General features: G+C 40.2%; 1 protein-coding gene across 3 annotated transcripts in view; it reads right to left on the reverse strand.

The window, feature by feature from the left end:
* Positions 1 to 14,149, reverse strand: part of EEA1 (early endosome antigen 1) — a 129,815-nt gene that overhangs the window by 54,052 nt on the left and 61,614 nt on the right. For all 3 annotated transcript variants that reach the window (XM_044980571.1, XM_044980564.1, XM_044980579.1), the window contains one exon: positions 4,612 to 4,950. In XM_044980571.1, coding sequence (XP_044836506.1) covers positions 4,612 to 4,950 — 339 coding nt within the window. The remainder of the gene's footprint in view (positions 1 to 4,611; positions 4,951 to 14,149) is intronic.

A 14,149-nucleotide genomic window follows, 5' to 3' on the forward strand; every position in this document is an offset into this window, starting at 1 on the left:
CACCGCTCCGCATCCCTCAATTACTGTCTCAGAGCCTTCCTCATGCAAAACCGCCTTGTGTGGAACATTCTTCTAATCCCTGTTTGCCTAACTAAACCATCAGCCTCTCCTCTTTCAAATAACTCAGTGAAACCCACTTCTGTCATGTCACCTCAAAAAAGTATGTTGTACAGACACACACTTAACCAATCCACAGAGATGTGCACATATCAAAAACTGAGAAACTGGATCATCTTTTTATTGAAACCTTTTTCTTTTCTCCCTCCATCTCTCAACTGTTTGTTACTCTCGCTCACCACATCACATAAAAAATTAAGTCCTGATCCTGCAGTGAGCTGCATGCAAACACATGGGTCCACCCAAGTCATTACAAGATCAGGGCCAGGACCAAGTTTTTATATTCTCTGTAACGCACAATTTTGCGTTCTCCATAAACAAGTGAAACCATCAGCTACGCTGTCAGAGTCCCTTTCCAGTCATCATCAAGCGAAATGGAAACAAAATAGAGAAACTGTACTTTTTAAAACTACTGTATCAGAAGTGTTAACATCATTCACAGACCTGCTATTTTAAGTAATGAGCATTTCCTCCTGAAGACTAAGGGATAACCCTGTAATGTTCTGAGGTCTCCAACTGCTGGCTAGAATGGCAGTTGAGGGTGCCCTGTACCTTGCAGAAGCACATGGAACTTTCCAGGATCTGGGCCGACAACTGTTTGAGACAATGTTGATAAGAGGGCACATGGGCTTTCTCCGCTAATGAGTGAGGTGGGTTACCATATAAGCCATGTTTAGCCATTCAGCAAATGGCAATTCATTATGTCATCATGAACAATATCACGTAATAACATGTTAGGAACAATCGAACTGTGGCCATAAACCAGTGGTGGGCAACCTGGGGCCCAACAGGGTAATCTGATTGTGGGACGCGAGACATCTTGCTGATGTTGACCGTCCGCGGGCACAACCCCCTGCAGCTCCCAGTGGCTGCAGTTCACCGTTCTCGGTCAATGGGAGCTGCGGGAAGCGGTGGGGAATGGCGAACTGCGGCCACTGGGAGCTGCGGGGGGCCATGTCTGCAGATGGTCAACGTTAGCAGAATGTCTCGCAGCCCGCAATCAGATTACCCTGATGGGCTGCATGCAGCCCGCAGGTTGCCCGCCACTGCCGTAAACAGATCATCCACAAATTTTCTATTCCTAATGAACTATGTGTGCTATATTCCATATATTAAAATAATTACATTGCATACACATAAAGATACCTTTCAAAAATTCAATATTTAAAATACTATTTCTCATTTTTTAAATTTCATTTTAAATTAAAAGAAACACTGCTGACTTTAGGACCAGATAGGATATTAAAGCTTTCAACACACCAACAACCTCAGCTTCATCTGAGGTAAAATCTCACATGCAAAAAAAAGTATTCTGTGACTTTGAATCTTAACTGGTATCTGTTTAATTGCGGTGTAGACGTTTGGGCTTAGGCTGGAGCTCCGGCTCTAGGACCACACGAGGTGGTAGGGCACCAGAGCTCAGCCTGCTGCCTGAGCCCAAACATCTACACCACAATTAAACAGCCCTTTAGCCCGAGACCTGTGAGCCCGAGACAGCTGGCATGGGCCAGCTGCAGGCAGTTAATTGCAGTGTAGACATACCCTAGTAGGCTACACCCTTGCAATGATAATCTCCAATCACAGGTAAGAGGGAATTAAAAAGATAGCTATAAACCTATTTCCAATATTCACAACTATGAACTTAGACTGCTAAGTGAACAACAATATGAAATATATGGGAACTGTACAAAGCGATTAGAGAAGAAACTGGAAAAACTAAGACAAGTCTCTCTTTCTATGAGTAACCAGTTAACTGTATCATGAATAGACTCCGAATCTCTCAATCCACCCTGAAGTCCTCCCTGTACCATGTCTAAATCAGTGGTCCTCAAACTTTGTTGCTGATGCCCCCTCCTTAACTGGTACACACACACACACAAACACACAGCCATGGTCAGGAACCAGAGGGGGCCCGGGAGCAGGGCTGTGGCCAGGAACCGTGGTTGGGGCCAGGAGCAGAACTGCAGTCAGGAGCAGGACCACGGTTAGGGCCGGGGGGGGGGGTAAGGGGGGGAGGAAGGGAGCTGGGGCAGAACAAGGATGGGTGGTGCTTCCTCTCTGCCCCCGTTGGGACTGGCCTGGGCCCTGCCACACATGCCCCCCAAACATTCCTCCATGCCCCCTTACAGGGGCATGCTTCACAGTTTGGGGACGACTGGTCTCAATAAACAATCTTGGGCACTCCAGTGATCCCCCTTCAGGCAGGTTTTCTTGGTTGGACTGAATTCCCTTCTGATGGTAGCACTGGGGGATTTGTGTCATCTACATTTCCTTTCCTAGAAATTTATAGGCAATCCAAGTTTTTTTTCCCCACCAAAAATCCTTTCACAAGCCCTACTTAGCTGGAGCATGCCCTCTTAGTCTGAAACCAGTTTCCAGCTGAACTCTGCCAGTTGGTTCTGCTTTCGGAAATTGCATTCTTTGCGGTCTAGGAAGATGGCTGCAATGTCACCCATCAGGATTCCTAAGCATATGGATGGAACTTCAAACTTCATCACATCTCCAAGCATCAGCTTTTTTTTTTTTTTTTTTTAATTTGGATTCTTGCCAAACCACAGGAGATTTCAGTAGAAAGTATGCATGCATAGGTTAAGATGTAATTTATTGCAGGCATGTGGATGGGCTTCAAGCCAACATATTTATTTAAATTAACTTTATGAAAAAGGAAAAGCTGTAAAAGCTCAGGCCTAAAAGTAAAGTAAACCAAGCTGGAATGAGCCACAGATTTCTTATTGAAGGATTGAGCGTTATTCTTGAAACACAAACATCTCTCTGATCTCGCATACTAAGAGGCACCCAACAAAGAGGCACCCAACAAAACAAAGATCAAACAAAACTGCACCTCAAAGTCAACTTTAATCTAACACTGAATAATAGTGGGTCAATCCCCCGGCTCTGTGAAAGTAACTCTGATTATACTCCATAGGATTTTGCATGTGAAAGGACTATGGGACTGTTCACTATATGCATTCCAATATAAAGGCTCAAATCACAGAACCAGACATTAGAAATTGAAAAAAACTATTAGGACTTTATGTTGTTCCTCCAGTCATGCAGAGTTCTTCTCTATAATACATTCCCTGCTTAGTACATTTTTTAAGGAATCCAACAATGGGATTTCCACTACTACTTCTATACTATCCTACAGTTTAACAAGCTTTACAACTAGGAAACTTTCCACAATATTCAACCAAAACTTTCTTTTGTACTACTTCATCCCATTACAACTTACTCTACTCTGAGCCAGCAGAAACAATATTACTTGCTCCTTGTTATTTACAGCCTTGGAAAACTTTTAGACACATGAGGAAGGCTTGATCCCTTTCATATCTGGCAAGAAAACTAAACAATCTAAGTAGCATTTTCTTTTGCCAATACTCCCCACCTAGAGTCAGGAGAAGAACATGATCAGAACAAAACAAAACAAAACAAAAGGCGGGGGGGGGGAGGTGGAGAGAGACACCAAACATGATCAGTTACCGAAGAACTCCCAACAGGAGAGGCATATCACTGATATGCCCCAAGATCCGTATTCATGGGTAACGGCATGCTGAATTTGGAAATTATTGATTTCTCTGACTCTCAGGGCTTGTCCAGTCAGTGCCTTAGTCTGCATCAGCTGTGCTGTAAATTCTAACATGCACCAGCATGTTGCACACTAACTGACCTGTGTGGACCCTGCAGGTGCACACTAGAAGTTCTTCAGTGGATGTTAATGTAGTGCTGTTTGAAATGGGACTACGTTAACATGCACTAGGGAACTTTTAGTGTACACCAACAGGATCCACATGTGCCAGTGAGTTCCTGACCCAGCAGCATGCATTAGAATTTACACTCCAGCTGATGTGGATTAAGGCACAATGCAGACAAGCCCTCTGAAAACAAGAAATAAGCTCTAAGGCTAATTTATTTTTATTCTTAAAAAATGGAAAGCTACTTATAAAGAACTATTTACAAGGTTAAAGGAATTAGAGGTTCCTTTCACAGAGAGCAGAAAATTTAATTATTTTAAACAGCATTAGTAATCTTAGAGATACAAAACTAAAACAATATGAATTATGGACCAGACCCTCACCTGGTGTAAATGAGCACAACCCTACGCCAACTTGCTCCAACTAAGTGTCTGGCCCTATAACTAGTTTCAGGTGTGACAGTACTGATCAGAGTACGTTTCTGTACTCCCTCTTTTACCTTTACCTCATCTTTCTTTGTGTTCTTTGCTTACTTCTCTAACATGCCAAAACATGACACTTGAGATTTATTTTTCATTTATAACAGCCAGGAAATACACATTTAGCAGCATGTTTGCATTTTTTCCCTCCAATAAACAAATGTACACACACTCACAGAGCACTGTAGTTCACAGAGATTTTAAATATAGATATTACAGACACACAGAGAAGCTCTATATTACATATACACAAATATACAGAAAAAAGTGTAGTACTGAAAAGAAGAATATGAATGAAAACAATGTTTTTGAAGGAACCACACCTGATTAAGCTCACTCTGCAGTTGTAGGCTATGTTGTTCTTTCTCCTCTCTCTGCTGTTGTAGCTGTTTAAACTCTGCCTTGAGATGCTGATACTTTGTCTCTATTTCTGACAATTCTTCCTTAAGTTTGTGGCTTGCTTCCCCCTTCTCACCCAGTTCTATCTGTAACCTCTGCAATGAGGCTTCAGAGGCAGACAGCCTTGCTCGAAGCTGCTCCAGGTCCAGGTCCTTTTGGTGAAGGCTTGCCTGCATATTTTTTTTACTCACTGATTCTTCATAGTGCCTTTCTTCTAACTGGGTGTAATCAAGTTCCTTCTTCAGCAGCTTTTCTGTCAGACTCTATAACAGCAATTAAATGGAAATTAAATTACAATTCTGCTTGCATCTGATCAACCGTTATTACTCACATTTCCTCACAAGAGTTTATGCAGAGCAATGAACAAGTCTCTCACAATAATCATCTCCAAAATTGAGTTGAGACATGAAATAAGTCTGTCAATAATTCTATATTTTAATTTCTATTTCATATTATGGCAGTCAATGCCAGAGTCCATATAGCATACCATTACAATTATAATTCCCATTTTCAAGCTCCCTTGCTCTCTATATATTTTAAACTGTGCTCAGTAAAGTTGCTTTCTGGACTGAAACTAACACTTTTCCTTTGCTCCTTACATAAGCCCTTTTCCTCCTCATCTGGTAGCTGATTCAGTTGCCATTATTTCTACATCTTTAAGACTGGTTTGTTTTAGTGAAACAACTGAGCTTCTATGTTACTGCAAGCTCACGCGTGTGTTTGGCAAATTGCTTTGTGACAGCTAAAAATTATTTGCATGTCAGAGGTACCTCACCCTTTCATGTACTTCTCTGTACGTTTAAATTTGTGGGACACTGCCTCACCTGTAATTCTGTGTAAGGCAGTAGTTGTCAACCTTTTTTCATTTGCAGACTCCTAAAAATTTTCAAATGGAGGTACAGATCCCTTTGGAAATCTTAGACAATCTGCGGACCCACAGGGGTCCATGGACCACAGGTTGAAAATCACTGGTATACGGCATCATGCCCTCACTTTTTCAAGAAGTTTCCTCATTTTGCCCTATCACATCTCAAGAGAAGTGCAACATCTCCAAATATTCAAAATATGTGTCTCTGTGCTGCCATGGGTCAGCGCATTTAGCTGTTAACCAAAAGGATGGTGGTTTGAGCCCATCCAGGGACGGCGGCAACCCTTCCAGGGGGGAGGGAGAGCTCAGTGGTTTGAGCATTGGTCTACTAAACCGAGGGTTGTGAGTTCAATCCTTGAGGGGGCCATTTAGGGATCTGGTGCAAAAATCTGTCTGAGGATTGGTCCTGCTTTGAGCAGAGGGTTGGACTAGATAACCTCCTGAGGTCCCTTCCAATCATGATATTCTATGAGCTTCCCTTGAACAGAGAATGCCAAAATGAGTGCCACATGCAACATTAAAAAATGATAATAGCATGAGACCACCAAACTCATAACATGATTCAGAATTTAGCCTGTTTTAACATGTTAGTGTTCTACTAACACACACCAGCTAACTCCCTCAAGCCAGACTTTTCTGTCAGAAAATAAAACTCTGCATACACGTCAGCTCAGGAGGGTTGTTTGTTTTTAATTTGAACATACCACAAATTTAGACTGGCCTTTTAGTGAAGAGGAGCTCTGGAGTATCAAATTTTTCTCACCACACTTTAACAAAATTCATTTTGCAAGCAGCAAGGCCTTTGAATCAGTACTGATCAATGCCTCAGCAACAGACACCATTTTCCTGCTGGAGGTGCCATCTTTCAAAGAGAGAACTAAAGCCAAGATCTTAACCATTGTCCTTAAATGGCCAATGGCACTTTTTGAAATTTATCAGCTGTCTTCCTGGGTGTTGTAGTAAAATTCCAGCTCTGGGAATTCATTGTCTCCCTAAAATCCCCATGTAGGTATAACTGAATTCTTAATTTCCTGTCCCATCATAGCATCTCTGTGTGCATCTTTCAGCTACCAATGTTCTCCCCACAGTTCAACTGGATACTCTGTTTTTCAGCTTCTCTTTAAACAAAACATTTCCAAGAATTCAGCTGGCTGGCAGCCTGAAAAATCCCAGCACTCACAAGTTTAGTGTCGAAAGCGTCAGATGGTGGTTTATGTTCTGCAATTCCTAGAATATATAGGTTCAAGAGAAGACATAGAAAGAACTGTAATTCTAGCTATGCTGGGCATTTTTAAAGCACACTTCTTCATAGCATCTAGGTACCAATCCCAAATTGATTTTGCTTTGGTTAGTTTAACAGAAAATTAAAACACTATTCAAGACTAATTTTGAGGATACAGAGTTTAACAACTGTTAAATTTCATCAAATTTAAAAGGACAAAAAGTCCTTTTATACTAGTTTACTTGCTTTTTAACAAGTTTGGAGGGAGGGGAGAGTTATTCTTCGGTACATCAGTTTTTAAGTTATGTTGCAATCTGGCAAATGGCTTGGCAGTAGCAGCTCACATTAGAATGATTATAATTATAGTCCTCTCAGAGTTTCCATTATAAAATATACTTTCTAAGGCTTACAACTTGGCCAAGAAAATTTGCTCCGGGCTGAAGTTTGAATGTGAATTCTAGCCTGGTAATAACATTTTCCACAACAGTTCTAGAAAAACAAAATAACTATTTTTAGTTACATGATTATATAATAATATGTATTATATATGCAATATATAATAATAAACAGTACATACAGAATATCTGTTTTGAAGGTTATACGGGCCCCAATGGAATCAGTGGCAAAACGCCAATTGACTACAATAGTACCAGAATTTCACCCTGAGTTTATGGTGTGAATTAGTATGTTTTAACCTTTAGAAAAACAAAAACTCTAGCTAGCCTTCTTAACACCAGGAAAACAAGTTCAGCACAGGAGCACCAGCACAGCACAATACCTTTTTCACAACCTGATTTCTAATATGCATATTTATAACAGCATTACAGCAGTTTCATACGCGGATTATCACAATACCTTTGTAATCCTTAGAAGGTATTTTAATAGTAATCAATGTAAAGGTGCTTCAAAGAAGTAATGAGACACTGAACATTGTCATGCACCTTAAAGATGAATGACAGAATTTGAAAGAGAGCTCCCTGGCATAGTTTAATTTTGAATTAACATGGGGAAAGGGACATCATGATGTGTGCAGTGCCATTGTTGTTGCGTTGGTCTTAGGATATTAGACATTATGTCTACATAATAAAGTGGCATTTATAATTGCTTTATTGCAGTATTTTCCAAACTTTTGAAATCGCAGCTCCCCTTCAGGAAAACGAAACAAAATATGCACCCCTTCAACCCTCCACACATTCTAACACCCTGCCAAAATGAGCAGTCACTCAAGAGGAGATTGTGTACATCTACTTAAAATACCTCCTCTCACTCCTTCCATGCTTTGATGAACAGTGAAACAGCTAACAATTAATGTTTATTTGAAGTATTATCACTTGTATCTGAGCTTATGTCTAAACTTAAAGCAGTGTGTAGAGTACATACACTGTATGCCCCATAGCATGAGTATAAACAGCAGTGTAGATAGTGAGGCAATACTTAGGTGAATAAAGACACTCCAGAACCTTAGGGCATATACTCTGCACAGCTGTCTACACTGCTATTTTTAGCACAGTAGCTTACCGGTGCCTCAAAATGGCAGGAGTTGTTCCCCACAGCAGGGACAATCTGAGGCAGTAGGAAAGGCTCTCACAAAGCAACAAGGAAGAGCTCTGGCAGTGGGGAGGCAGCGGTGAAAGGCTCTGGCAGGAGGTTTCAGATGAAGCCCTTTTCCCATTAAGATACCTTTCTTGGGAAAAGAGGCTAGATTTGCAGGGAAGCCTGAGCCATCCTAAGAGGCTTATTGTTTTTTCTAGCATTAGGCTGTTCTGGGCAATAGGCTGTTATAGGCCTTGGGAGTAATGCAGTTTCTAAGGGGACTTGGTTTTATACAAGCAATTTGATCCCTGGAACTGTGATGCTCTGGATTTGAGCTATAAAAAGAGGGGGAGAATTCATGTAACAAATACAGTGCCTGTTGCCTTCCCCCATTTTCCACTGTGGTCAACACAGGCTAGCCTGATAAATTATCCTGTTATGGGATTAATAGAGTTGCAGCCACTTGACCTAAATTCCAGATGTCTGTGTCCTTCCTCACGAGTTCCTACTATTCTTGAAGTTCACTGTTTTACTTTAAAAATTAGAGGAAGTAGATTCCTCTCCTAAGTTAAAGGCCTGCATTTATGTATTCGTCACTCCTCATTGTGATGCAACTGCTGGAAGATATCACTGTAAGAATAACATTCTTCTAAATCAGACTTTACATGATCTCAACATCTGGATGCATACACAATGAGACTGTCCGGGGCTATGCTGGAATCTTAATGGACATACAAACTAAAACCCAATATACTCCACTCTGCATGAATATCTGTTTTCTATCTTTTCCAAAAGTGCACAGAATCATAGAATATCAGGGTTGGAAGGGACCTCAGGAGGTCATCTAGTCCAACCCCCTGCTCAAAGCAGGACCAATCCCCAGACAGATTTTTTCCCCAACTCACCCCCTCAAGGATTGAGCTCACAACCTTGTGTTTAGCAGGCCAATGCTCAACTCCCCCACGTTTACAAGATTAAAAGTAAAGTTTTTGCATCATTTAAGGAGCTTTTCATAATTTTTCTAGTTCTGTGGCCAGACCTTCAACATAGGACAGTACAAGGTTTCAGGAAAGCTGCCCTATAGGGGCAGCTGATGATTCCAAGCACCCACTCACACCCAGTATAGGGTTTACTGGAGTGAGGGCAAGTCCGGGGCACGGCCAAGGAACACAGTACTTTAGCCAGTCCTTGGCTGACAGAGTGGTTTTCGGAGGCTACTTCAGACGCTGCAAATTAGAGCACTCTTAGGCTGCTATAAGTCACTTTGTGGGTCATTTAAGCTCTGACAGCCCCAGGACTGGGGGCGTCAAAAGGTGGCTTGGAGCCACCCCTCCCACACCATCTCCTCAACTGCACCGAGCATGAACTCAACACAGCTGAGGACTCCTTCCCTTGATTTCTGATTTATCTTCCTATTTTGACTACAGATTAGTCATCTTATTCATCAATCTGCTGTCATTCCATTAAATATGGGGAATTAAATGTTATTGTGTATCAGTTTCAATGTATTCTTCATATATGATTAAACTCTGCTGGTTTGCGGAAGTGGAATAAGATGCTAACTCTCACTATAGGTCTGCCTCAGATTTACATCATGCTTTCACAAGCGAAGTATAAAGAAATTTTAAACTGCATCTTACTATATTCCTTGGCAAATGTTATTTCTACATTAAATTACACTAAACTACAGTGTTTGGTCTCAGTCCCTGCCCCCGACTGACATTCTATGTTCTATTTTCCTAAATATGAATATGCTTCCTTTCCCAAGACACTATTTGGGCAATGTGCTATATAATAACTACTCTGCCAGCAACACACCAAGTACTATGATTCATCCTTCTAAGGAAGTGCTCCATCACAACTGAATTCCATATTTGGTCTTGCTTATCTCCACATACACACACAGAGACAGACATTGTGGGAGTACGCAAACAAAGAAGAGCATCTGGACAGCACAGGTCAATAGGTAGTATTCAGCATTATGATAAAGGAGACTTTGGGGTTAGAAGCCTGCACTATTTTTTCTGCGCTTCACATTAATGTAAGAGTAGGAATATTGGATAGGCATCTGCTAAGCTTCCAAGTGAAGAGTTAACATCGCTATGACAGACTTGACCTGAACGTTTTCCATGTTGATTTGTCCCAGTTTTATTTTGGAAGAATAGCAGATAATACAATAAAACATTCAGTGGAGCATTATGCTTTGCAGGGGGAATTTATCCAAATTTTTTGGCAATGCAGAATTACAAAAGCAACTGTGAGGGGGGAAAATATGTAACATTTAAAAAAATGAAGTTAGAGAAAAAAGAAAAGCCTGCCTTTTATATGTTGAATGATTTGCCAAATACAGTAAACATGTCTTGGATTTATTCACAAGACATTATTCCATTGGTGAAATAAATACAGAGCACTGGAAAAAATGCTTCACCTCCACAGAGGAGGAATAAATTACTTCACTCACGCAGGCTACAGCTGATGAGAAAAAGGTATGTAGCTTGCAAAATAACAGAGATGTTTAATAACACACTGAAATGCTTCATTAACTACACTAACTAAACATGAGTTGTGATTACATTTTATATTTGATTTTTTTTATATATACATATATAAAATAGGCACTCTGATATCATGGTGATGTGTAAAGTATAAGAACTTGGATAAAATACTGCATAAAATATGCAGAGAACACACAATGTTGTGGTGTAGTATAAAGGATTTATTAGCAAGAGTTTGAGATGGCACATTATTCATTAGCAGTGAAGCCTGAGGAAGTTATACAGGTCTGAACATGTCCTGAGGAAAACTTTATACCCTACCAACCCACCATCTTTTTGTATATGCCACACAGGTTAACAGAAAAAAAAATTTTTTAAAGATTTTTTACTGGGACTTTTTTTAAAGAGACAACTGAAAAGTGAGCAATTCACTTGCCCTGAGTCCAACTGTACAGGGCAGCCTCAGAGTAAGCCACAAAGAACCCTAAAAGTAACCTAGAAGAGTTTTATCTAAAATGAACGGGGCTTTGAAACTGGATAACTTGAGACCTTCCATAATTAGAATCAAATGCTGACTCCCACTGGGAAGCTGGGATTCTCCTTTTTTCTGTGTTATAATGCTCCCATTTACAGCTCTATGGAGTCGCAACACATTGAACTTAAAACTATTACATTCCAGGAGTACTGCTTGTGATTTTAGAGGGGAAATTCTCCAAGTCAAGGAAAGAAAAAAATATATATCTGGCAGGTTAACATGGCTGTTTAAATCTATTTAATGATGAGGAAAATCAGAAATAAGCCCAGTTGAGATGCATTAATGAGCAGAGTGCAAGTGAGGCAGTCATGTTAATTGAGCACATGGTTACAACTACCACATCTATGGTGTTCTCTACATATATACCCATACACAGAAATACACACTTGCACATGCACTTACACTGAGATACAAACATAGATATAGGACCACTTCTGTGGCAGGAAGGTGGGGGGGACCTGGATAGCCCGCAATACACATTTTTATGTTAAATGTGTCAGTTAACTTGAAGGTGCAGCCCTCCACTAAATCGTTAGTGCAGAGTGATATGACAATAAACGGCTCAATTGTGACTTTGCCATGAGTTCAAAGGAATGGGCAGCACATTGTTACTCCTGCCCCAGGAGCCTCCCTGCTGCTCCAAGAAGAGAGTAAATCATGCTGGGCCTTTACCCAGAGGAAGCAGTGTATGCTCCCCAACACGCTGGCACAGCTCTAACCTATCTTTACCTTCTTCTGCCCTTCCCACTTAGCTGCACAAGGGCAGGACACGGTGGTTCTGCAGTCTGCTTCCCCTTCAGCACTACTATCTGTATATGGACACCTCTACGCCGCTACATTAGCTAGATCATAATTTGGCCAAAAATAAATAAATACTCGTAGACAGCAATTGGTTAGGTTTGGGGTAGTGTTCAATAAACGTGAAATTAAAGAATGACTGTTAGCTTGAGTTTGGTTACGAAAAGATCTATGTGTTGTAAAGGAAGGCCCTGACTAGCAAGCAGAAGGAAAGACTTGAAAATAATAAGGATAAGGACACAAGGAATAAAATAAGGAAGATGTCTGTTCAAAGAATAACAACTGATATAAAGGAAAAGCTTCTAAAAAGAAGGCCTCTAACCAATAGGGGTGAGTGCAAATGGTTTTAAATAAGACAAAAAGAATCTGTCTTAAAATGAGCCAGCTTGGCCCTTCCCACCCCACACACCAGCATTAAAGTCTGTGTGAATCCAGAACAAACTGTCAGACTGCAAGAAGGAGGGGAGGAAAGGAAGCTGTAAATCTTATTTGAATAAGGACTAGAAATAAGGGGGAATTGTCTTAAATTGGTTTTAACCGAAGTCAGTAATTTGCAATGACAATACTTATTTGTTGAAGAGTATAAAAAAAAGTAAACTCAAAGGATTCATTGCCACTACTTGCCTGACCACACCGGAGCCAACAAATATGGTTCTAAGCATCCTTGGGTTTAGCCCATTTATAAATATTTTGACCAAATCTTTATAAATGTTTTGTTACTGTTTGGATGTAGTAAACTGCTTATTACTGAGACTTTTTAGGCATGTTTGGAGCAATTGTACACACACCATTTGGTCTTTGGATTTAATAAAGGAATTTGTGGTTAAATTAGAGTTTGGTGGTTTCCCAGATTAATATAAATAATTTCAAATATTAATAATTCCAACAAGTGGGGAAAATTCTTTCACAGGCCTACCCTAAACTACCAATGTTGCCACCACATAAATAAACAAACACATACAGAAAATTATAATCATATATAATACAAAAAGAACAAGGAGTACTTGTGGCACCTTAGAGACTAACAAATTTATTTGGGCACAAGCTTTCGTGGGCTAAAACCCACTTCATCGGATGCATGCAGTGGAAAATACAGTAGGAAGATATATATACACAGAAAACATGAAAAAATGGATGTTGCCATACCAACTATAATGAGAGTAATCAATTAAGTTGGCTATTAGCAGGAAAAAAAACAACTTTTGTATTGATAATCAGGATGGCCCCTTTCCAACAGTTGACAAGAAGGTATGAGTAACGGGGGGGGGGGGGGGGGGGAGGCAGAATTAGCATGGAGAATACTTTTTACTTTGTGTAATGACCCATCCACTAATTTAATGGTGTCCAGCTTGCAAATTAATTCCAATTCTACAGTTTCTCGTTGCAGTCTGTTTTTGAAGTTTTTTTGTTGGAGTACTGCGACTTTGAGGTCTGTAATCAAGTGACCGGGGAGGCTGAAGTGTTCTCCGACTGGTTTTTGAATGTTATAATTCTAGACGTCTGATTTGTGTCCATTTATTCTTTTGCGTATAAATTTGTTAGTCTCTAAGGTGCCACAAGTACTCCTCCTTCTTTTTGCTGATACAGACTAACATGGCTACCACTCGGAAACCTGTCACCATATAATACAAATACATTCAAATGTTTTATATGTACACAAACATGTATTATAATGGGGAAACAACCATAAAATTGTAGAAAAGTTCTCTGATTTGTTTTCCTGTCTCCTCTTTCTCTTCTGTCTCCTTTTACTATTTTTCCCCACTTCTTCTTTAGGGAATACAGCAGAACCTCAAAGTTACAAACACCTTGGAAATGGAGGTTGTTCATAACTCTGAAATGTTCATAACTCTCAACAAAACGTTATGGTTGTTCTTTCAAAAGTTTACAACTGAAAATTGACTTAGTATAGCTTTGAAACTTTACTACACAGAAGAAAAATGCTGCTTTTAACCATCTCTATTTAAATGAAACAAGCACAGAAACAGTTTCCTTGTCTTGTCAAATCTTT

The sequence above is a fragment of the Mauremys mutica genome, chromosome 1, assembly GCF_020497125.1.
Source record: "Mauremys mutica isolate MM-2020 ecotype Southern chromosome 1, ASM2049712v1, whole genome shotgun sequence".
Lineage (NCBI taxonomy): Eukaryota > Metazoa > Chordata > Testudines > Geoemydidae > Mauremys > Mauremys mutica.